The sequence below is a fragment of the Gracilinanus agilis genome, chromosome 2 (genome assembly GCF_016433145.1).
Source record: "Gracilinanus agilis isolate LMUSP501 chromosome 2, AgileGrace, whole genome shotgun sequence".
Taxonomy (NCBI): domain Eukaryota; kingdom Metazoa; phylum Chordata; class Mammalia; order Didelphimorphia; family Didelphidae; genus Gracilinanus; species Gracilinanus agilis.
This window is the reverse complement of record NC_058131.1, coordinates 179,596,959-179,622,184: the sequence shown is the minus strand read 5'-3', so window position 1 is coordinate 179,622,184 and position 25,226 is coordinate 179,596,959. Positions and strand designations below refer to the sequence as shown.

At 38.5% G+C, this 25,226-nt stretch overlaps 2 protein-coding genes across 4 annotated transcripts; both read left to right on the top strand.

The window, feature by feature from the left end:
* The first annotated feature begins 1,240 nt into the window (after positions 1–1,240).
* FAM136A (family with sequence similarity 136 member A) lies at positions 1,241–10,817 on the top strand. Of its 2 annotated transcripts, none has more exons than XM_044660892.1 (3): positions 1,241–1,313; positions 4,010–4,150; positions 9,305–10,817. In XM_044660892.1, the coding sequence occupies exons 2-3, from the start codon at positions 4,016–4,018 to the stop codon at positions 9,491–9,493; spliced, it is 324 nt and encodes a 107-aa protein (XP_044516827.1). In that variant the 5' UTR covers positions 1,241–1,313; positions 4,010–4,015; the 3' UTR covers positions 9,494–10,817. The 2 variants fall into 2 exon arrangements, with proteins under 2 accessions (XP_044516827.1, XP_044516826.1); XM_044660891.1 differs by lacking the exon at positions 1,241–1,313 and adding an exon at positions 1,440–1,590.
* A 3,459-nt stretch (positions 10,818–14,276) lies between these two features.
* On the top strand, positions 14,277–23,045 carry SNRPG (small nuclear ribonucleoprotein polypeptide G). Of its 2 annotated transcripts, none has more exons than XM_044663581.1 (4): positions 14,277–14,377; positions 19,839–19,861; positions 20,403–20,524; positions 22,610–23,045. In XM_044663581.1, the coding sequence occupies exons 1-4, from the start codon at positions 14,346–14,348 to the stop codon at positions 22,658–22,660; spliced, it is 228 nt and encodes a 75-aa protein (XP_044519516.1). In that variant the 5' UTR covers positions 14,277–14,345; the 3' UTR covers positions 22,661–23,045. The 2 variants fall into 2 exon arrangements, with proteins under 2 accessions (XP_044519516.1, XP_044519515.1); XM_044663580.1 differs by having other exon boundaries at positions 20,403–20,527.
* Positions 23,046–25,226: the final 2,181 nt, after the last annotated feature.

Below are 25,226 nucleotides of genomic sequence, written 5' to 3'. Positions count from 1 at the left end.
AATACTTGGGTTCTGAACCTCTTTTTTTTTTTTTTTTCATCATGGATAGAATCCTTTGATAATCTGGTAAAACGCATTGACTCCTCAGAATATCATTCTTTAAATGCATACAATAAGATATTTAGAATTACAAAGGAAATCAATTATGTTGAAACATAGTTATCAAATTATTTTTAAAAAAACAAGTTCATGAACCCTAAGTTAAGAATTCTTCTCTTCTATGAAGCAACACAATCATGTCAGAAATCAGTTTGGAATTATGCAAAAAAAAAAAACTACTAAAATATTTATCCCCTTTGACTCAAAGATTCCAGTGCCCAGGCTTAAACCCCAAGGAGTCTCCTGAGAACAAAAATATTCTGCATGTACCAAAATATTTATAGCAAATATGACAGCAAATAACTAGAAACAAAATAGATGCCCACCAATTTGGGTATGGCTAAAAAATTGTGGCACAGGAAGGCAGTGAAATATTACTATGCTGTAAGAAAGGATGGCTGTGATGAATACAAAGTAAAGACAGTTATACACGAACTGATTTAGGGTGAAGGAAGTAGAGACAAGAAAACAATAGACACAATAACTACTACAATGTAAACAGATCGACCACACACACAAAAATTGAAAGTATTACAAAATATTAAGGAACAAGTACGTCTCCAAAGAGCCTTGTTCGCCCTACCGCTTGCTATGCAGAAGTGGGAGGTTCACAAGTGTAGTGCATTTTCGGACTTCGTTGTGTTGGATTTTTTACATATTGATCGGTTTGGTTGGTTTTTCCTTTTTTTGTTGATTTAAAAAAAATTGTTACCTGTGTTTGTTCTCTGAGGAGGAAGAGAGAGAGAGAGATGAAGGGAAATTATGATTCTTTAAAAGCAAAATGCATCAAAAAACTTATTGAAAAAAGAATTCTGTTCTAACCAGTAAGTGGCACTATAATGATCCTATGAACGATTACTTCCCATAAGTTATTCCAACCCTAAATGCTTCAAAACTCTCTTGGCTACAGTGAAAGTGTACGTGACAACGTTTGCTCATTATAAGGAGGGAGCCAGGCGAGATGAGAAAAGGACTGCAGGAGATGAAAACCTAGTGCCTGGATTCGAATCTCGGGTGATCCAAGTGCAGCCTGAACCACTCGCTTAGCGTCTGTGGTCCTGTTTCCCAGCTTGTAAAATATGAAGGTTGCCTAGTATGAATTCCCTCGGGAAGGCCAGGAGCGGACCTTGCGTAGCTAGACCAAGAGAGAGCGGTCGCGGCGAGCGCTGTAGTTCCTCTTCTACTCCAGCGAGGGGCAGCACCACCCCTCACAGGTAAGACAGAAAGAAGGGTCGCTCCGCGAAGACTCGCTGGTTGGGAAGCGCTGTGACTGTGGAGGCCGGAAGTGGGCGTCCCGGGAAGGGGGTGGAGCGGGTTGCCCTCGGTGTCCATGTGGACGCCGGGGTAGAGCGCGCGGGCCAAGCCTGGCAGGGCGCTGAGCCTGGGGGGGTGAGGGCGCGCGCCATGGCCGAGTCGCAGCAGCTGCGGGTGCAGGAGGCGGTGGAGGCCATGGTGAAGGGGCTGGAGCGGGAGAACATCCGCAAGATGCAGGTAGTGGCAGCGGGAGGGCAGGCGGGAACCCTCCCCCGGAATCAAACCATGACTTCATGGACGGGCCCTTGGGCAGCACCCAGTCCAACCCACCCCCTTCATTTTGCACATAGAGAAACTGAGGCGAAGAGCATCAAGTCCATACCCTCTCCGTTAAGCGTGCACAAATCCAGTTCCTCCCCTCCTTATTTTACATACAGGGAAACCGTGGCACAGAGAACCGAATCCAATTTCCCTTAATTTTACACTCGGGGAAACAGGCTCCCCGAATATCGAGGCCCGCCCCCTCCTCAATTTACGTAAAGGGAAACTGAGGTGCCCAGAGATGGAGTGGAGGGAGCCAGTCCAAGGTCATAAAGGGCGGAGAACCTTCGGCCAGTGCCCACTGGACGCCGCCTTGGAGGCCGCGTGGGAACATGGGCAGAGCACTGTCCGCAAGTGTAGGGGTCCCAGATGAACGCCTGCAACAGTGATCTTGGGTGGGTCCCTCCCCTTTCCCCTTCTCACTTCTGAAACTCAGTCAATTATCTGCTTGAGTAAAATGGAAATGATTCTGTTCTTGAGCGCTGCACTTAGTCTAAAGTCAGCTTCTCCCGCCTGCCAAGCACCGCGGGTGTTTCACTGTCAATTTTGGAGACTCCTGTGTCAACGCTTCTCGCACTCCCACCCCCAAATCCCCGGATGCTGCACTGCCCCCACCATCGCAGGGGAGCGAACCTCTCCCCATTCCGGGTACGGGGAATAGACTTGGCGATTGGAGTTCAAACAAAGTTTCTGAAGCTTAAGCTGCGACCCTGGGGTTGAAGCAAGTTACTAATCACTCTGCCCCAGGTCCTTGTAAAGGGAACTTTGCTGGAGGAGAAATTCATTAGACAAATAGGTGCCCTGCAACCGCAACTTCATTCAGTAGATGTTCAATAAATGTTATTGGATTTGAAAGTATAAGCGACTTGGTTAGTTGTATTTCTCCTTAAGAAAATGCTTAGTTTATCATTAAGTAATGCCTTGCCTGGGGAATAAAGGAATAGGAATGCAGCGAAGGTGATAAAAGAATGTCTAAAACATAGCCCAAAGATGTGAGTCCCCCAGGCTGAAGGCAGGAAGCTCCTTTATATATATATATATATATATCTCTTTGTGGATGGCATTTAAATAAGCCCTTGGCACACATGTTCTGATTTATGGTACCACATGGGGATACAGAGAACCCTTGGAAGAAATCCTTGGGTTGAAAACTGCTAATCTTCCCCTATGCAGAAATCCTTTCCCTTATACTGAATAGGGTGTGTACCTGAAAACTATGCCCTCTGGTTCTCTATTGCCTGCCCTCCTGGACAGAGAGTGTTTGTTCAAAGGACATTTGTTAGCTGACCCTTTGACCATTGTAGATCTTGCATCCCCTGACCACCTCTGCAGGATTTTATATGCCAAACCATACTGCCTTTTCTATAATTCCATCTATTCTCAACCATACAAAAAGTATAAGTTTTATGAGAACAAAGATCATATCTAAACTTCATATTTTACTACTAGGGTATCTCACTATGCTCTGCTCACAATGTTTAGCACAGTTTCTGGCTCCTAGTGATGCTACATAAATGCTTATTCCCTTCCCTCTTGTAAGCATAATAATAGCTTACATTTATAAAGCACTGTACAAATATAATCTCATTTGTATTTCACAACAAAACTAGGAGATAGGTGCTATTATTGTCCCCATTTTACAGATTAGAAAAAATGAGGCACAAAGAGGTTAAGTGATTTGCCCAGGGCCACAAAGCTTATCAGATCCTCCAGGTCCTGTACTCCCTCCACATTGACACCTAGCTCAAATGAGGTAATGTATATAAAGCTGGTAGACATTAAGATGTTATGTAAATGTCAGTTGTTTTCATTTGGAGGCTTTTCATATGAAAGAGAGGTTAGAATTGTTTTGTTTGGACCCAAAGTAGGAGCAGTGAATGACAGTTGCAGAGAGGCCTGCTTGGAGCTGATATAAGGAAAAGCCTCCAAACAATTAGACTTATCCCAAAGTAGACTAGGCCAAGCTGGGCTGCCTTGAAGATCTTCAGGTAAGGACTGAGCAGCCAGTTTGGAGGACTTTGTAAAAGGGTATTCCTGTTCAACTATGGGTTGAAATAGATAGCCTAAGATTTTGCTTCTGGCTTTGAGTTTCTGGAATCTACCTGTTTTATAAGTGGGAGATGTGGGCTTTTTAGTGAATGGCTGATGGGAATGAGGCAATGTTGCTATATAAGTGTCACTGACAATATTTTAAACTCAAGACTCAAATGGCTTCAGTCTTACACGTTTTCCATTGTGCAATCTTCTGTGTCTTTCAATTACTTTTTGCACATCCTTCACCTAAGGCTGAAGAATGTAATTCTGTTTGACCCTTTCCGTTTGTTATATTTCCTAGAGTACCATGTTCCGATGCAGTGCCAGCTGCTGTGAGGATTCCCAGGCCTCTATGCAGCAGGTTCATCAGTGCATTGAGCGTTGCCATGCACCCTTGGCCCAGGCCCAAGCCCTTGTGACCAGCGAACTAGAGAAATTCCAGGTGAGACACAATATTGCTGTTCTCGGAAGAACTTCTTCATCCCTGTCAAGAAATCATCATCTCCCTGTCAGAGATGACAAGCTTTAGGTTCAAAATTCCATAAGTTCAATCTGTTATGTCTCAATTCAGTTAACATTTATATAAGGTGAGAAAGCCCATCTACTATGAGGGCTTTCCAAGCCTTTTTCAGGGCTCCTCATCCACCTTTGATGTCCACCTGTCCCTCAATCCTCAGAGTCCACACACTCAGGTAAAATCATCTCAGCAGGCAGGCCAAACCAAGTAGGGAGATGCCTACCTCAAGCATGTGAAGACTTCCCCCATTGGAATGAGCAGAAGAGAACAGTTTGTTCCAAGTGGCCATGAAGCAGGTTCTGTGGAGCTCTTAGAGCTTGGTGAGACATGAAAGATGCCACGGTCATCTGACTTTTGTCCTGCCACTAAACTTTGATGTCTCTGTAAGAGAGTGAGACTGGCGATTTTGTGTAGCTCTGCCTTACTTAAATCTAATTCACTTGCAAGTCAAGACATCACCCCCTGATGTCATTGATCATCTTCAAAAAAAGGACAAACAATAAGAACATTAACTTAGTACAGGAATTTTCCATATTTTTAGTAGCTTATCTTCTTGGAAGGAAGCTATATAATGACATAAACTGAATTTGATTTTCCCATAGAAACAATATTGTAATCATGTATCTGGCCAAGAACCTGATGACCATTTTTTAATAGAAATGATCATAAGCAGCATACTTACTTAGTTCATTGTATATGGAGTTGGAATAAATATTTAGTTAAACCCTCTGGTTGCAGAGATAAGAAAACCAAGGCCTAGGGATAGTAAGTACCTTGCCCAAGGCAGAGCTGGGCTTTTAATTCAGGTCCTCTTGACTACAGATCCAAGGCCTTTTCCACTTTTCCACTTCTCAACTATAAATTACATAGTTCAATATGTTATATAGTACAAATATCTCAATTTTTTTTTCTATAAAATAGGGGACAAGGGAGACATGGAGTTGGGCTAAAAACATACCCAACTGGAAAAGAAAGTATTTCGTGAGAACTACTAGGAAAATGGAAAGCAATCTAGTTTAAAAATAGGTTTAGATCAACATCTTACATTATAAATTCCAAATGCATAAATAATCTAAATATAAAGGTCATGTAGTACATTAAAAAATAGAAGAGAATATCTAATTGTGGGAAAATGCATATACCAGATATAAAATGTGAAAGATAAACAATCTTTTTTATATAAAATGTAAACACTTTTGCACAAAATTTTCAGTTCAAAATTAAAATGAAAGCTACAGACTGAAGGAAAACTGTAATATTTCCTACATTATTAAGTACTATACTTGCCATCTGCCAGGCACTGTGTTAAGTCATAGGGGATACAAGAAAAGCAAAGGTGGCCTGTGCCCTCAAGGAACTAGCACAGAAGGCACAACATACAGACTACTATGTACCCCAAAAAACACAGGCTAAATTTGAGATGATCTCATAAAGAAAACACTAAGGGACCTAGAAAAGATTTCTTGTGAAATTTTATCTGAGACTTGTAGAAAAATAAGTGGTAAAGATGAGGTGGTCTAACATTTCAGGCACGAGGACTGCCATTGAAAATGCATTCCAAATAGGTAGTCAAAGGATATGAACCATCTTTCAAAATAAAAAATACATCAAATGTTCAAAACATGAACCTGAATAATATGTTCAGAATTAGAATAATCAGAGAAAAGCAAATCAAAACAACCTGGATATGGCGTTGAATATCAAGAAGCAAAGATGAGAAAACTCATTGTTGGAAGAACTGTGGGAAGATGGACACACTAATTCAATCTTGCTGAATTTATGAATTGGTTCAACTGGAGAACATTTGGGAATTAAGCAAGAGTATTTACCAGATTGTTCAGACCTGTTGACTCAAAGATTCTTTTATTGAGAGAGAAAAAGAGCCCTATGTGTGTTGTTGTTTTTAGTTATAATATTATTTGTAATGGGGCAGATAGGTGGTATAGTCTATAGAGCTGTGGATTTGAAGTTAAGTAGGCCCAAGTTCAAATCTTGTGTCAGATCACTTTGCTAGCTTACCAAATGACTCTGGGCAAGACACTAAAACCTCTCAATTTCAGTCTCTTCTTCTGTAAAATGAGGATGATAATAACACCTATCAAAGGGCTGTTGTGAGGATCAGACAAGATAATATATTAAGTGTTTTGCAAACTAAAGCACTATACAGGGTGTGCTAAAAGTCTTATCAGTTATAAGCCTTAAAAGTTTATCATTATTGTTATTATTATTCAGCTATATCTATTGTTATTTCACAGGGCTGTTGTGAGGATCAGATGATATGTAAAGCACTTTGCCAGCCTTAAAGTGCTACATGACACCCCAAAAAAAAATGGAAACGGCATAACAAGTAAATGAGAAATGACTAGGGTGGGGGAATGGTGTTTAATGGAATGTTCTTTGTTGTTCATTCTTTCAGTCATGTCTGACTCTTTGTAACCCCAAGGACCATAGCCATCCATGGGATTTTTCTTGGCAAGAATATAAAATGGGGCAGCTAGACAGCTCAGTGGATAGAGAGCCAGGCCTGGAGACAGGAGGTGCTGGCTTCAAATCTGGCCTCAGATACTTCCTAGCTATGTGACCCTGGGCAAGTAATTTAAACCCAGTTGCCTAGTCCTTACCCCTCTTCTGCCTTAGAACTGATACTTAGTATTGATTCTAAGATAGAAGGTAAGGGTTTAAAAAAAAACTTATTAGTTAACAAACCTTTGTAAACTTTGAAATTTTTCCCTGAGTCCCAGTGGTAATAAGTAAAGCCATTTAAAAAAACAAAATGATGGAGTTGGACTTGATTTCTATGGTCCCAAAACTAGAGAGGTAGCCTAGTACAGTGAGGAGACCACTGGATTTGGAGTGAGACAACCTGGATTCTAATAAAAGCTTCCATTAAGGTATCACTTTAAAGTTGGTGATACACTTTACATGTTATCTCATTTGATCTTCACAACAACCTTATGAAATAAATGTTATTACTCCATTTTACAAATGTGAAAAATGAGTAAGAGATTAAGTGACTTCCCTAGGGACATATAGCTAATCTGAAGCAGGATTCTAACTCACATCTTCCTCACTACAGATCTAGCACTCTAACCCACTTCCTGCTTAACAACTATAATCTTGTGACCCCTGAGCTTTATAAATTCCTTGTCTCATAATCCTGCCCTGTTTTTTACTGTCTCAAAGAAGAGAACAAAGTAATTCCTTTATATAGAGATTTCTATAAAATATAGGTTTTTAAAGGGTTTAAGTGGATATTCACATTTTGGGGGATTCCCTGAAGGTGAAGGATGGTTTCTCTTCACTTATCTAATTCCTGCCTATCTTTCCTACCTTCCCAATTCACTGCTTCCATGTACCCTTCCTAGTCTAGAATTGAGATAGGAGCATTAGAGCTCAGTCTAGTCTAAACTTTCTCACATGTAGGTCTTCCTTTTACAACCTCTAGGTATAAGAGAAGGGATACAGTATCTACTTCTAGTAATCTCTTCCATGTCTTGTTTTCTAAAACACAAAAAAGTCTTATCACTTAACACTTGAATATATAGTCATTTCTTTTCTTTCCTGTGTGTTTAAACCTTGTCTCCTAAATGGATTATAAACTTCAACACAAGGGCCCTTGTTACACATTTTGTGTCCCTACAATGGTGGCCAGAATCATAGTTGAATTATTAATTATTAAGAGTTATCCTTTCTAACCTCTCACTTTTCAGATGAGGAAACTGAAGCCCAATGGGATGAAAGAACTTGACTCTGTCTTCTAACCTCAGATCGAGGACTTTGCTCTAATAGATGCTGTGGGTTGTTTTTTTTTTAAGTTATTTTTTGATGACTCAGTTGTCATGTAAGCATGTCTACACCGTAACAAAAGTCAAAAGAGAATACTTAATACATGCAGCCATCCTTACAGGTCAATGTTCTGATGAGTTGGAGTGAATCTGGTTAATAATGATGTTAGCCAGTGGTACCCAGAGTCTGGTTTCTGATGCTCCTGATTACCAATGCAAGGGCCCCTTTCAGCTGTGATCTAACAGAGACCTATGTTGCCTTTTCCATATTTCCTTCCTCCTGGCAAGGAAGCATTCAGGAAGTATCCTGGCTTTTTTGATAAATTGATTCAGGAATATCTGGTTTATTACCCTTTTTTGTTGTCCATTCTCCTATAGTGAATTTAAGTGCCCTGGGATATGTTGTGGACTTAGAAGCCCTGACAGGAGAACAGAGATTACTGGAGAGAGATTCAAGCAGATACTATATTATCTGTACTATAAATGCCATAAAAGGAATTCCTCTAGGGGGCCTGGGGAAGGGGATTAGATTAAATGACTTCTAAGGTACTTTACAATTCTAGTTTGAGGAGTCTTGGGCTGAATCTTGAAGGATACATGGGATTTGGGTAAACTAAAAGTTTCCTCTACTACTATAGGACCCTCCATGTCTGTGACTATCCACTGAAAAAAATCATTTTAAAACTTATACACCAACAAAGAGGTTTGTTGCATCAAAACAAAGGCAGAAATCAAGAAGAAAGTAATGGCTTTGTAGACTAAAATGCTGTGCCCATAAAAGAGGTCTCAAAATTTATAAAGATTTTATCATGGATTTATAGCTCTAGTGCTGAAAGTAACTTTAGCGGTCATATAGTCTAACCCCTTCTAATTTAGAAATCAAGAAACTGAGACTCAGGAAGGTCAGGTAACCTTCCCAGGCTACATGGGCAGTAAGCATGATAGTTTTTGAACAGACATTCTCTGAGTCTAGGGCCATTGCTCTCCCCTTATCAGAAATCAAGTTGTTGACTAAGGACCTTTTAACTAACCTGACCTCTCAGTGTTTCCAGGAAAAGTGTTCTGAGTGAATGGTTTACTCATCCTCTAGTTCCCATTTGCTTTGCTTAATACTATTATTATTAATTATTCTTATATATTTATTATTAATATTATTTGTGTTATATGTTATATATTTTATGTATGATATTATTAATTGTATATTAATATTATTAAAGCTTAATAATAGGTTGTGAGCTGATACCACATTACCATGATATTAATCTTTCCCTGGCTTAATGGTTTCTGATTCCAGGACCGCCTGACTCGATGCATCATGCACTGCAATGACAAAGCCAAAGACTCAATGGATACTGGGAGCAAGGAGCAGCAGGTGAAGAGGCAGCTAGAGTCCTGTGTGACCAAATGTGTTGATGACCACATGTACCTCATCCCCACCATGACCAAGAAGATGAAAGATTCCCTGGCATCTCTTGCAAAATAATCATTGTCAATAGTCATCGGGTGGGAGAATGGGTCTATTTGTAAAAATGAGTGGAAATTTTTACCTTTAATTGAAAATTTGAGAATGAAGAAATTGAGACTAATAGCAAGTTAAGAATACTTTTATGGGAATTTGGCATCTGCCTCTAGACTCAGTTGGTTCCATTATTTGTTTTAGTCCACAGGTGAATAAAATGGAAGAAACTGGTGCTCAGGATTGGAGGTAGCCTGGAGAGCTAATAGTACCCAGATCCATCCCATCAGTGAAGTTGACCCCTATTCTACATGTTAGAGCCTTTAATGGCTTTCAGCTGGTTCAGAGGTATTCCTTTCCTGGAAGCAGGAATAAATAGCCCCATGGGTTTGTGGGTATTAGTGATTTTCCTTCCCAACCTACCTTCCATCTCGTGTGAATCCCTGAGGTAACCATACACTCAGTGCCAATTTCATGCCCTCCTGATTAAGCCATTTCCCTTATACCATAAAGCAGTAGCCATGAGTTCACTTCTGATTGGAAAAAAGAAACAGTTGTGGTTTTCTCCCAGTACAAGAACCTGGAACTCAGAGGGGAGTCTAGGGATAGAAGGTTACTTGCATTAGAAAAATGAGCAATTAGCTGCCTGGTGATCTTCTCTTTAATAAGACCAGTGTTCACTCCTGCTTTCAGCTGGGACACCAAACAAGACCATAAAAAGGAAATCTTCCACCAGGTCTGAGAACTCTGGTTCCTTCACCTTGGCTTCTCTAGGACTGCTGCTCAAGTTACCTTTTCTTACCCTTCTAGAAGGTACTACAAGGGCAACATTCAGTTAAATTATTTTTTGAGACTAACATGAAACAGTTAAGGCCAAAGAAAGCTTCTTTTTGCTTGGAGAACTTTAAGTCTTGGTTAAAGTAATGGTAGATGGTTGGTTTGGGAGAAAATTAGTTTTCCCCAAAGAAGAAAACGATTTGATGCCTTGTCACTGGCTCTACTGATTTGTCCTCTTCAACAGAACCTTGTTGATAGGTACCTAAGAGAACAGGAAAGGATAGGAAAACAACTTAAATTTCTGTGGAGTAGGCAGGTTGCAAGGGAGAATGGGAGAATTTTTTTCTTCCTCAGAGTACAGGAGAAAACTGGCACCAATTACTCATTTATCACTGACTTTTAAAACTACAAGCAACATGTTAGTACCAGACATTGTATTGGAAAAGATCTTGTTCTCTTTATACCAACTTCTTACTGAATGCAATTAACATAGCCTTCTTGTTTAGTGTTTCAAGGCTATGCCATATTTTCCTAGTGGTTTGATTAAAAAATAAAGTTTGATTTTTTTTTTTTACTTCTCCCATTAGTGGACTGTTTTTCTCTTTACATCTAGACAATGACATACTTTACCTAGTTCTGAATGTTTTCTCATAATGTGTGAAGAATATATTTATAGAAGTATAAGAAACATTTCACTTACAGCCCATTTCACCTAAACAAAATCCTGGCATTTAATGCAGGGATTGTTCACACCTTCAGAAAGAATACAAGAGTAGGAATCAAGAAACTTGGCCTCTAGTTGCTTTGCCATTAATCAATTGTGTGGCACTGGGCACTCCTCCATAAACTTGTCTCTTCCTATGAAAGAGGGTTAGACTAACTAATGAACCTTAAAGTCTGAGAGATACCAGTTAAGACATTCTATGAAATATCTGATCATAAGGATGACTGATTTCAGATAAGAAAGACAACTCACTTCCCATATGATCTTGGATAAGCCTCAAATATTTCATATAAAATGAAGATAATTTCAAGATCCTTCCAGCTGTAATAGTCTTGACCTGAAGCAAAAGGTTTAGATGTAAGATATTCTGGCTGTTGGGTTCCCCTTGCTTCTAGAATCAAAGGGAGATTGGAGTGTTTCCATGGTGAACAAAAAGGAGATAGCCAGGGAAAGGAGTTATTGAAGTTGTACTATTTGTATACCCAGCAATGCTGAGCCTAAAGGTGATACCTGAAGAATGCTTATGATTGGTAGTGCTAGGAATGTTACTTTTCAAAAGAATTATAGACTGATAGACCTTTGACCTCCTCTGAGGAAACTAGGAACCAGAGAGATAAAATGAAGTTATACAAAATCACTAACCAGGAATATTATTTTGATTAGACACATTTTATCATGTTGAAGAAGAACCTCTCAACGTCCATTCTTCTAAATTTTTGGTCTTATTGATAATAGGTTGATGATTATTTTGTATTTTTATCAAAGTGGTAAAGATGGAAAATTGGTAAAGAGTGTTAAAATTGGAGAATTGGAGGAATTGGAGAGAGGTAAAATGATGGAGATTTTATGACGAAACTTGGACAAAATAACTAGAAGATATGATGGATTGTAATCTTTAAAATCACAACTGCTAAGAATGGATATATAATTTTAGCTTCTTTATAAAAATCATTTTTATAAAGTAATGGCAACATGGAATAGTGGATAAAGTGATAATCCACTGATTGGTAGTGTTCCAAAAAGAACATTAGGCCAAATCTATAAAATTAATTCAATACATGTAAATTCAAAGCTTTCCACATGGGTTCAGAAGAGCTACATCAAATATAAGGTAGGGGAGTTTTAATCCCACTTCTGTCTTCCTGTTCAGACCACATCATAGTTCTGGGTGTTCCTGTTTAGGAAGGGCATTGATAAGCTGGAAGTTGTCCAGAGGAAGGGGACTAGCACATTGAAGAGCTTTGAACTCATGTCTTACAATAATTAATGTTTATATAATGCTTTAAGGTTTGCAGGATAATTTTCCCCTATTGCATTTGAACCAATAACCTCAGAAGCTGTTGTTCTGTTGTCTCAGATGTGTCTGACTCTGTGACCCCATTTAGGGTTTTTTTAGCAAAGATTGGAGTGGTTTGCCATTTCCTTCTCTAGCTCATTTTACAGATGAGGAAACTGAGGCAAACAGGATTAAATGACTTGCCCAAGGTCACACAGCTACTAAATCTCTGAGTCCAGATTTGAACTCAAGAAGATGAGATTTCCTGACTTCAGGTCCAGGGCTCTCTCCATTTTGCCACCCTAGTACTAGAGGAGTGATATTTGCCCAGTGTTAGGCTCTTACCAAACTATTAAGTGTCTGAGGATCACAATCAAAACTGAATCTCCTTGATTCCCAGGGCAGCACTTTAACCTCTAGGAACCAAGGATATTTAGCTTGGAACAGAGAATGTTTGGAGGAACATGATAGCTATCTTCAAATTTTTGAAAACTGTAATATGGAAGGATTAGATTGACCCCAGAGAGATCCTACCCTCTTGATTTTATAATTCTCCTGCCTCCTTATTGTTATGTCCATGCAAGTGAAGCCCAAGAAGCTTCAAGTTTGTCTTAAGAGAATCACCCTATCTAAATTCAGAGAGGCTCATCACAATCTGTAAAGTGGTGGTTTAGACACAGTGGGTAGATGTTACAGGGGAAATTTAGGCTTGCTATCAAAAAAAAACTTTCAAATAATCAGAGCTAGTCAAAAGTGGAATGGGCTTCCTCACAAAGTAGTAGGTGCCCTTGGCTTAGAAACCATAGGATGATTAGTTATATATGTTGTAGATAATTATTTTTCAAATTTGTAAAGTCCTACCTACACTTGAGTATATAATATTTTACATATGTACAAAAAGTCAGCTTCTAGAAGAGGCCCTATTAGTTGGCACTTGTGAAAAACATGGATTTTTGTGAGTTTACAAAGATTAAATAAATCAGCAGTATGATGTTGCCAAAAAAGCTATTATGATCTTGAGCTGCATAAAAGAAAAACTGTTAGTAGCTAGCAATCATAGAGTACTTTAAAGTTTGCAAAATGATTTACATGCTATCTTATTTGATACACTAAACAATCCTATAAGATGTTCTCCCCATTTTACTTTTTATAGGTCTGTCGCAGAGGAGAAATTAGAATTGTTCTCTGGTTACAGAAAACAACCAGGAACGACGAGAAAAGGCAAAGAGGCCAATTTAGGTTTAATATTAGAGAAAACTTCCTAAGAAATAGAGCGTCTAAAAGTAAATTCCTCCCCAAAGCAAAGGCTAGAAAATCATTTGCTAGGTATATTGTAGTGTGTATTCCTTTCATATGTGGGTTGGGCTAGGTAGTCTCCTCTGTTCCCGCCACCACTCAGGTTCTCATTTGATTCTGACATTTATTCCTGATGGATGGAGTTATCCATTCTGATAAATCAGATCTTTTAGACATTCCAAAGTAGAACACTTTTAAGGTTCACAAAATTACAATCCTTGCACACGCCCTTACTTATTGATATCAGTATGGATTTTTCTCCCCTTAACTATAATTCTTCTGTCTTCTAGTGATTATGCTTGTCCAAGAGGATCAGACTAGCTAAATTCAAGGAAGCTTATCACCATACTGGCCATTTTAGCCTAGAGATGATCTCTAAGCGCCCTTTCAGGCCTTGCTCCTTTATAGTATGATCCAATGTTTCCTAATTTAAGTTAAGACACGTTTAGGTATTTGGAGAAATAGTGACCTATGTTTGAGTCACTTTCACTAACTATTTATTTGCTTTTGCCTCAGATGAGTACCTTACCTAAAGGATGACAGACTAAAAGTTCAGGCTGCACGCTGAAATCCTACAAACTGTTCAATTACCGGGCTAGTTCCCAACTCCGCCCACGGCACTAGCAGGGCGCATGCGTAGCAGGCTTCGGTTGGCTGCTGCGGCACGAGGCGGGACTGATCGGTTTATGATTGGTTCGTCTGAGCCGGTGATGCCAGACGTAAAGTGGCGTCAGTGGCGGCAAGGGGAGCGTGAGCGAAGGCGCTGCTTGCATAGAGAGAAGGCGAACAGCCGCAACTGAAACAAGATGAGCAAAGCACACCCGCCCGAGCTAAAAAAGTGAGTATGGTGAACTGACTATCGGAAGATCCGAGGGCTCATATCAGTTTGCACCGCATAGTCAATAGGAAGGCCTGAGGGAGCCAATTAGAGGCTTCTGCTTCCCAGCATGCGCCGCGTTCCCGGCCTCCTTTCCGACTCTAGCCACGTGGTGCGGGGGAGGGGCGCGCGCGCGCGGTCTCTGTAGTGTTTCTCGCCCTCCATTCATTGCCGAAGCAGCGGTTGTTAAATGGCTTCAAGTTTGGGAGGCGGTGCTGGGTACGGCGTGGGTTGGGCGAGCGATCAAACTGTTTGATAGATAGTAAGGCGATTCAGACTTCGCACCTACCTTGTTTCGATTCCGTCTGGGCCCCTTTGTAACTTAAAATAAATGCTTGCTAATTTGAATTGCTATGTAATCTGTTTGGAAAGTGGGATTTAAAACTAGTGGTGAGTTTAGAGGTAATTCCAACCCCTTTATTTGACAGAAGAACAAACTGAGGCCTAGGGAGGGACAATAACTTGATTAAGGTGGTTTAAGCAAAGCCAAATACAGCTTGATTTCCCACACACACACACCTACTTAGGACATATGCCAGGATTTAAACTGGTATGCGTATATAAGACCTAATCAGATAGGAGAATGGCATGGTTAATCCAACCTCTCCATTTTACAGATGAAGAAAATGAGGACAAGTTCACTTTAATATACTGTTATGAAGTATTATTCATTGTTTCTCCTTTTTAAAAAATATAGGGAATGTTTGTTTTAACATTGTCTTCATTTTCCAATATACCCCACTCCCCTTTCCATCCAGAAAACTGTCCCTTATAAGAAAGAAAAGTGGGGTGGAAGAGAAACTCTTTTCAGCTTAAGTGATCAGCACATCAAATAAGTGTTTTAGCAAGTAGTGGAAACAGCATTTCACCCCACCCCCTCCCATTACTAAGAAACTAAGGTCCAAAGGGAAGGCTGTGATTTTTCAAATAGACGACTAGGGGAGTTGTGGTGCCATTAAGAGGTCAAGACTAATAGATCCACATCCAAAGAAAGACTGTAGAAGTAGAAATGCAGATGAAAAACTTATGATTGATCACATGGGGTTAGATAGGTATATGATTGGGAGTTTGGTGTTTAAATAATCACTCTATTGCAAATATTAATAATATGGAAATAGTTTTTGAACAATGATACATGTATAACCCAGTTCATCAGCTCCTGGAGGGGGAAGGGAAAGAGAAAGAACATGAATCATGTAACCATGGAAAAATATTCAAAATTAATAAATAACTTTTTAAAATAAAAACTTTTAAAAAAAATACTAATGGGTTTTGGAAGGAAAGATAAATTCGAACACTTGCTTTAAAGTGCTGGTAGAACATGCTGGTCTAGAGCAGTCAGGTGATGGAGCTGGTAAGGATGCTGACCCTAAAGTTAGGAAAACCTGACTTCCAGTCTTTCTTCAGATGCTTCCTAGTTCTTTGACTCTGGACAAGCTACTTAACTTCCGACTGCCTCTATCATTTGTAAAATGGAATAATAATACCTACCCCTCAGGGTTGTAAGCATAAAATTGGGAATTTGTGAAGTGCTTTGGGAAAGCTTTTTAAATCCTAGCTATTATTATTATTATGGAACTAGATTTAAGTCACAGCTGGCTGTAAGTTCTGGAGTCAGTCTCATAAAAGTTATAATTAAAACTGGAAGTGAATTTGATAGCAGAGGTGCTTAGTATAAAAAGGGAAAGGAATATGGCTGAGTATAGAATGTTGGTTAATGCCTAAGTAGGTGGGTAGGAGAAAATCAGGTGTAAGAAATCATTAGACACATTAGGAGAACCTGAAGTATATAATTTCACGAAATCCAAGGGAAGGAAAGCAATCAAAGAGGAAGGCCACACCCCTAAATACAAGAGCTTTGATCTAATGAGGAATCCCCTCCCCCGCATCTCCCCAAAAATGGTTTTGATAAGTATGATACTGTTGGTGAACTTTGAAAAAGCAATTTTCATTAAATGGTTAAGTATGGAAGCCAGGTTGCATGTGATTAAGTAAATGAGTAATAAAGTAGAGGCATCTTGTTTAGGCCCTAATGAAATTGATTTGTCTTCAGACTCAGCTTTGCTTCTATCTCCTTCCATGAAGCTTTTCTCAGTTCTCCTTAGCTTTTTCCACTTCAGTTTTCTTTGTGTTTATTTGTATCTTACTCCATTAGGGCTAGACAGTGAAGTTTAGATGGAGCCCTTGGCCTAAAATCAGGAAGACTCAAATTCAAATTTGGCTTCATACACTAATATTGTGACCCTGGGCAAGTCACTTAACCTCTGCCACAGTTTCCTCAACTGTAAAATGGGGATCATAAAAAACCTGCCTTATACAGTTGTAAAGCTCAAATTACATATTTATTTCTGAAGGACTTAGCACATTGTCCTGCAGGTACTATATAAAGAAAGACTTATTCCCATTCCCCTAGTATAGTTCTTTGAGGACTAGAATTATTTGTATATAGTAGATGCTTAAGAAATGTTTTGGTAAATTTAGAAAGATAGAATAATAGCTTAATGGAGTGGAAAGATTTAGGAAAGGTTTTAGTTTGATATTAGTCAGAGAGGAAGAATCCTTTGGAGAAAAATGGTAGTAATATAGTGCCTTGAAAGCGATGGACTGGGAGGCAAGAAGCCGGTCTTCTAGTTCTAGGCTGGGTCTGCCACTGTGTAACCATGAGCAAATCATTTCACCTATTTGTCTGTTTCCTCATCTAGAATATAAAAACGTTTGACTAGATAAAATCTATATTCATTTTTATAATTACTTTAATTTTAAATTTTAAGTTATTTACTTAGTTAAATTTTAGGAGTCTAATTCAACAAATTTGTACTAAGTACCTACTATTTTCAATTCATTGTTGGGGACAAAGATACAAAATCAACAGCCTCTACACTCTAGGAACTAGGTCTGCTGGGAGATAAGTAAAAGTAAATGTAACTTGAGGGAAAGGGGAACATTAAGAACTGGAAGAATCAGGAAAGGCTTTCTGGTGAAGAGAGTGCCTGAGTTGAATTCAAATGAGGATTCTGACAGGCAGAGATGAAGCCCTACATGAAGACAGGACAGAGAGGCTAGTGAGACATGACTTATATGATTGGATAGAAATGGAATATAGAATAATAGATTCAAAGAACTCTAAGGCATTTTGGCCAGAATGCAGAGTACATAAAGGAAAGTATATGAAATACATTTGAAAAGGTAGGATATAGGGAGCCTTAAATTTGCCCACCTTAGAAATTGTGTCCTAGAGCCAGGAGGAAAATGCTTTTGAACTAAAGTCAATCAAATGAAACCTTGAAAGTACTGGGAGGAGATAGGATCAAGGACACTTGTCCCAAGGATTTATAACCTTGAGGAGAGAGACTGAGATAAAGAGGCAAGTTTTGAGAAGTGAAGGGGAAAAGATAGTGCTAATATACATTTATATAATGCTTTAAAATTTGCAAAGTATTTTCCTGAGAAAGTGTTGGGAGACTGGGCAGGTGATAGTTGACAAACTGGATGACAATTGGGAAACAAAAAGATCTTGTCCTGCTAGAACATTGGGCAGAATCCAATAAGATGAAATTACATAGGGATAAATATAGTCTTAAACTTAGGGGGAGATGATTTGATCTCAAAGCCAAGATGAGGAGAAATGACTACAGTATATCTGGGGTTTTTTAGTGGACTGCAAATTCCGTTTGAGTCTGCAGTGTGATGTGGAAGCCAAACAAAAGCAGTTGCATTGTTGGATAGCACTTGGATAGATGGACTTTGCTTCTAGAAATGGGGGGGGGGGGGTAGTCCCTCTACCTTCTACCCTCCAGAGATCACATCTGGGCCTGCAATTGGGAGGACCTAGGTCCAAATCTTGACCTCAGACACATCCTAGCCTTGTGACCCTGGACAGGTGACTTAACCCTTGCCTAGCCTTAGCCCTTCTGTCTTAGAGTTGTTACTGAGACAGAAAGTAAGGGTTTAAAAAAACAAAACAAAACAAAACAAAACAAAAACCACATCTGGATACTAGTTTATGGAGAACATTGTTAAACTGGAGATGTTCCAGAGGACATTCAGCCCCAGACAGTAGAACCAAAAGCAATAGATAGAAAGTGCCAAAAAGGCAAACTTAGCCGTGATGTCGGAAAAACTTCCTAACAAAAGTGGAATGGTTTAGGATCCCCTCAGTAAAATAGCATAGGCTAGAAAGGTGCTGGTCATGTAAGATATAAAAGATTCAGGCATAGAATTAGATTTGAGGACCAAGTTTTCACTACAGGTTGGGGACAGGAGATGGAAAGGTAGTGATAGGAATCTGTATTAATGTCATGAGTAAGAATATAAATTATTAGGTGGGCCTCAGTTTTCTCTTCCATTGAACTTTAACTAAATTCTTACATTCAAGGACTATAAACCCATGTAGGGAAAAATACATAAATAGTACATATAAATATATAACTAGTTATATCTAGCCTTCAGCTCAATTTTTATGGCATTCATAATATTTGGTAGCAGGGTCAATCCTGAATTGCTTTTAGATTGATTAAAAAGTTGCTTGTATCATGAGCATCTCTTCTAAAATTTATTTATGGAATACAAAAAAGCCATTTTTCTAAAGTCATATTAGGTTGCCAGTATAAATCAACTAAACAAATATGGATTCCCATATTATTATTATTAATCCAACCTTCATCAGTAACTTCTTACACCTGGAGAAACATCTTTTCTTCCTTTGAATTAATTGATTATAAACAAAAATATTTTGGGAATTGAAAAAAGTAGGAAAATCTAGCTCTCCAGTCAGTGAGCACCTAAAAGAAGGTCAAGACTGAATTAATAACATAATTCATTATTTTAAGTTTCTAATGTTGGCCTAGCTAAAACATTAATTTTTTTACAGAAAAAAAATGTCACACAATTAATATTTATAGCTTGGTTAAAATTCTCCCCTCTCCCCCAAAAAAAAGAAACCAAAAAAAATTTCCTATTATTTGTTTTGTTTTAAATCCATATGTGGCATTGGAAAACGTTAAATTACTTGATGAAAGGGAGTTCATCTTCATTTTTTTTAATTACCGCTTTCATATAAAATAGTATGAACAGATGACCTTTATCCCTGAATCAGAAGAAAAATTAGAGTAATGTCAAAAGGACTACTTTAGGAATATAGATTCACATCGTGCCCTTAAGATGTTCAAAAAATAGTGCTGGTTTTGGGGGGAGGGGGTGATTTGATCTAAATTTACTTTAATTTGACACTCTAACTGCTCCTAATGAAAGACAAGTGTACCAATTTAAGTTCAGCTACCTTCTTTAAAAGCCTCACCCTCCTGAGATTTAAGCAGCTGATTACTTGCACAAGTGGTGATTGATTGTTTTTTTGAGTATTCTTGTGGGTTGTTTTCTTTTTAGTTTGAAATTGTTGTTTTACTTTCCCCTTTTGCTTTTTCAGATTTATGGACAAGAAACTATCATGTGAGTTATTTTAAATTATTTTATTAACAGATTTCTAAGTTTTTGTGAGTCTAATGGCAATATCTAATTCAGAATAATTTGGCTAAAATTGAAATAATATGTACTAAAACTTCTAATTCAGGTTCAACTAAAAATTAATAGATCATTTTAGGGAGAATGTTTAAAGTTCAAACTATTTGAATTAATAGTCCCTGATAGTCTCTTTATAGTCTCTTAATTCAGAATTTAACTGAGATCAATTGAATGGAATGTTCTTTTTAAAAATGTTAACTCTTTGAAAATTCAGTGAACTGGCTTGGCACAGTATCTTAAGTGGGCAAGAGGTGTCCTTATTTCACATACTTGTGAACTGTTACTTAATACTGTATATCCAGGATGGAAAAGTAGGTGCTGTTGTAGAGTCCTAAATTTGGAGAATGAAACACAATAAAAAAAACGCTTTGTAAACCTTAAAACAATATGTAAATGTTAGTAATGATTATTCAGTTTTTTTTAGAATTGTTCATGAACAGTTTTGCTAAAATTTCACCTTTTTTTCTAGTGAAATTAAATGGTGGGAGGCACGTCCAAGGAATATTGCGGGGATTTGATCCATTTATGAATCTTGTGATTGATGAATGTGTAGAGATGGCACCAGGTGGCCAACAGAACAATATTGGAATGGTGGTAAGTCAATTTGTGAGATCATTTTATTTAGTAAGCTTGCCAGGCACAGTGCATATATCATGAGCATCTCTTCTATAATAACTATGGAATATAAGCCATTTGTTTTAAAAGTTGTCTTAAGCAATTAGGATAAATCATTTAAACATAGTTGGATTCCTCAGATTATTACTAATCCCTCCTTCATCATCCAGTAACTTTCTATACCTAGAGAGCTAATTTTCTACACTTTTTTTTTTTTTAAGATGTTATGTGGGGACAACTAGGTAGTATGGTGAATAGACCTTGAGTCAGGAGGACCTGGGTTCAAATGTAGCATTTTTTTTTTTTTATCCTGGGACTCCATTCTAGGAGCATAGGGCCACAAGCAGTAGGCAATGGGTCACAAAGTCGCTCAGGGTCACCCAGCTGGGAAGTGTCTGAGCCCAGATTTGACTAGGACCTTTTGTCTCTAGGCCTGACTCTCAATCCACTGAGCTAGCCCAGCTGCCCCTACTTTAGGTTGCAGTTTCTTTAGCAGATGTAGTTTTTACAGGGTGGGGTTGCTAGCCCCACGCCCAACCCTCCTCCTTTTTCATCTGGGCTAGGGACCATCCTTGGCCCAGGAGTGGTAAGGGTGGGCGATAGGGGTCAAGTGACTTGCCCAAGGTCACACAGCTGGAAGTGTCCGAGGCCGGACTTGAACCTAGGACCTCCAGTCTCTAGGCCTGGCTCTCAATCCACTGAGCCACCCAGCTGCCCCTAATGTAGCATTAGACACTTCTATATGTGTGACTCAGGGCAAGCCACTTAACCCCCATTGCCTAGCCCTCACCACTCTTTTGCCTTAGAATCAGTACATAGTACTGATTCTAAAGATGGAAGGTAAAGGTTTTTTTTAAAAAGAGAAAGGGGGGGAAAGCTTTACTCAGGTGTTAACCTCCTTCATGAAGGTTTCCAAATTTCCTCAAGTCAAAAGTGATCTCTCCTTCCTCAAATTTTTCAGCACTTTGCCTTGAAGTATTATTTATAATTCTTCTTTTCTCCCCTTTGCCATTATAATTTTATATTTCTTGAGAGCAAGATCTGTTGTTTCCTTGTGCAGTCAGTCAGTGATCCGATCCCTTGAGGGATGCCTATGTTGAGTAGCTTTAAATTACAATTTCAACCTATATTGTCTCTCTGATGTGAACTATTATTCTGTTGTAAATTTCTGGGTCAGATACATATTCATATGGATTCAAAATATAAACTTAATCATTCTACCATCCCAGTCTCCATTATAGGTGCCACCTTGAACTATTACTATAGTTCTTCAAGACTTATGGGTGGTCATTCCTGGATATTAACAATGAGATGTGGTTATATGGATGTTCATGATACCAATTTTGTTTTAAGAAGAAAGCATGCCCCTGAGCTATACCCCAGTGCCTCTCAGGCCTCCCAATGCTAAATGCGTCATTTGGCTCTCAGCTCTGGTTGTAAACTAATCCCTGCCAAAGTGTTAACTGAGAAATCCTAAACTGATACCTTACCTTGCATTCTGCCATGGATAGTTTTTTGTTTGTTTTTTTTTAAACTAGAAAAAGCCACACCTTTAAGACCTAGTGGTATTGACAAGTGGTAAGTGGATAATTGTGTGGTTACCGTTCGTTCCTGGCAGGGCACAGTAGATGTCTAATGGATCCTTATTGGTTACTTTGCTTGAAATTGCAGGCTCACAAACTAAGCTGGTAAATGTCAGAATTGAGATGTGAGCCAAAAAGTCACTGGCCTCTGAACTGGATCTTTTAATAATTCATCATCTATCAAGTTATCTATCATTACACAAGAGAGGAAAAAATTCCCATGTGAAACAAAGTTCCTAGTTTGGTTACATACTTTTATACATAATGTTCCTCACAGGCTCCAGAAACCCTCTCTAAAAAACAGAATCTCTTACACCAAAGTAATAACAGCAGCAAATAGTTTTCAGCTAGAGAAAAGAGGAGACAGATGGATTCCATCCTTAACTGACAGTTTGTGGTGATTTGTTTAAAAGTTTATTTCCATTTCTATAACCAGGTTTCAATGTATAGTTTGACTAACAACTTTAATATTTTTTAGGTGATCCGAGGAAACAGTATCATTATGTTAGAAGCCTTGGAACGAGTATAAGGAATGAAACACCGGAGGTGCCATGGGTCTCCTCTGATCCTTTACATTCCGAAGAGCCTCTTTTTTTTTTTTTTTGTTTCATTTGATACATAAGATGTCACTGTATATTCTTTGTTTAACTTTTTAAAAATAAACTTTTTGTAAGATGTTTAGATATTTTCTTTCTCTTGGGTGATCCTAAAAGGAAAACCACATAGTAACAATGCCTTTTAAACAATTCTTCGGTTTTGTTTGATGCTGCAAGTTAAGGATGATCAGAGAATACCTTTAAATTTAAAAGTACTGTTAAACCAAAACCGAGGAAACTATTTACAATATTAATATCTTGGCCAGTTTGGCTTTTGTATTCATATTTCTCCAGGTAAAATAAAAACACTGGACAGAGTGGCATATTTGTTTATTTTCAGTTCACTGTGAGCAAGAAAAAAATAAAGGGGGTGATGGGGATAAATCCTTAGCTAGGTTTTAATTAGTTGAAAAGAGAACTCCACAGGAAATCATTTATAGAGATAAGTTTGGAGATAGATTGCGGGAAGGGGGCAGCAAACAGTATTTTTTCCTCTAAAAGCTCAGGCTAGGATTCATATATCAGTTGTGATATTTAGGCCCCTGAGTTAGAATTATGAAAAAAAAAAAAAACAACACAGCCTAGGCTTATGTTTTTTTAACAGTGTAAGAAGCATGACAGTCAAATAGGATAAAACATCTGTGGTGACAGTTTCCTCACAAATGATCTCTTCCCGCCCCTTACCCCATCATAATCCAGAATAAAAGACAGCATAAAAAAAAATCCCCCCACAAACCTGTTAATCCAGAATCACTATTTTGCTCTCAGTCCTTTTGAACATCTATAAACCTTTTCATAAAACCCTCTAAAAACATCATGAGCTAGAACTACCTACTGCATACCTGGCTTCCCTGGCATAACTATTAACAGTAAGAGCAAATCCTACATGACCTTAATGTACAAGTTTACATTTGGTTTCCTGACTCAAAGAAAAAAAGCTAATAGCAGTGTTAATGATAAACATGATCTTATTCAAACCTTGTTACATTATAGTGTTTGTCCATCCCTAGCAGATACGCATTATGCACTAGATCCATCATCTGGAACAACCCACAAAAGGGGAAACTAGTTTCTTAAAACCAGCCTATGAATTATAAAAGCGGATACAGCACCCTTTAACAACCACATTCCGTGTAAGCTCAATTTTTGCCATGAAACAATGTCATCCTATCCCTAGGGTCTTGCAAAAAGACTTAAATATTGACAGCCACTAATCACTGCTCAGAATAAATATCTGAAAGGCAAAGTTTTATTAAGACAACTGACTTCTGTGAGAGGATTGATTTCTATAACCCTTTAAAGTGTTTTGTTGATAAAAATTCCATGTCATAAAGAAGTGATCTGGATTTTAGGTTTTTGCTAGATATCATTCAGATAACTAGTTCTAAATAAGCACTTGATCTTCCACTCAGAAGGGAGGTAAATAGGAATTCGCTCTAGTTGAGTTTTAGGATTTCTCTCTGGAAGCTTAGTGACACTTCTCTCAGACTTCATGACACCAAGTATCCCAGTGTTCTCTATCCCGCCCCAAAAGCCCTAAAGTTAAAGAGAAGCTGGAGAGAGTGTAGAATCTCTTTCATGTGAATCTTGATGCACATTTCTTTCATTTGTCTGTCTTGACTATTTGGGGAGTTGATTATAACAGGATTTTACATGAATACTTAAGCTATTTGTGCTCTTTCCCCTTCTGCCCTCTCCCTGGCGCACACTATCCCATTTTGGGCATTTTATCATCCATCAGCTAATTTTGATCTATTTGCCCACAGTGGTCAGCTCTGAAGGCTGTAGCAACCCCTCTGGGTTACCCCAGAGTTACATAAGAACACACCTTCATTAGGAATTAAGAGCTGAAGGGATTTTAAGGTAGGGAGTCTAACCCCACCATCTCTAAAGCTGAGGCCTAGAGGTTTTACAAAGCTTCCCAGGGGTTGACACTGCTAGTAAATATCTGAGGCAGAGTTCGAATCCAGGTTACTTCAAGTCCAGCATTCTATCTGCTATGCCATGTTGCAACCCACTCTGATTCTGACATGAAAGGCTTTTTCCATTGCATTAGCTGTAGAAATTAGATTTTTCAACAGTATCCATTGAGGCAGAACTTTTTTAAATGCTCATTTAGCTACCTACTTAAAAAATAAAAAGGCAAAACCAACAGTTCAAAAGCCAACCCTTACAGAATACCTTTAAAGGAATAGTCTACTGAACAATGACACCACAGGGAAATAGTGGTTAAATCAAACTTTTAGAGGTGGGTTTGAGAATAGAAAGGTTTCTTGACTCCCCAAGTAACAATAATCCCCATTTGCTTTTGATTCTCCTTCAAGATTGAACTCTTGTGATTTCTGCCTTGATATCTTAAATGATAAAATATTTTAAAATACCTGAGCCATATCCTTTTAAGAAAGAAAAAGCACAAAAAGAGTGAGAGAATTGAGAATTTGGCCTTCAAAGGGTATTTGGCAACGACACATTTACAATGAAGAGGGAGACGTATAGTAT

What these genes read in the sequence shown, in the direction of transcription:
- SNRPG (XM_044663580.1), top strand. Translation starts at nt 14,346, where the DNA reads ATGAGCAAAGCACACCCGCCCGAGCTAAAAAA. An exon ending in CACCCGCCCGAGCTAAAAAA is followed by an intron (nt 14,378 to 19,838) that starts GTGAGTATGGTG and finishes TTGCTTTTTCAG; the next exon opens with ATTTATGGACAAGAAACTAT. An exon ending in AGAACAATATTGGAATGGTG is followed by an intron (nt 20,528 to 22,609) that starts GTAAGTCAATTT and finishes AATATTTTTTAG; the next exon opens with GTGATCCGAGGAAACAGTAT.
- FAM136A (XM_044660891.1), top strand. Translation starts at nt 1,504, where the DNA reads ATGGCCGAGTCGCAGCAGCTGCGGGTGCAGGAGGCGGTGGAGGCCATG. An exon ending in AGAACATCCGCAAGATGCAG is followed by an intron (nt 1,591 to 4,009) that starts GTAGTGGCAGCG and finishes TATATTTCCTAG; the next exon opens with AGTACCATGTTCCGATGCAG. An exon ending in GCGAACTAGAGAAATTCCAG is followed by an intron (nt 4,151 to 9,304) that starts GTGAGACACAAT and finishes TTCTGATTCCAG; the next exon opens with GACCGCCTGACTCGATGCAT.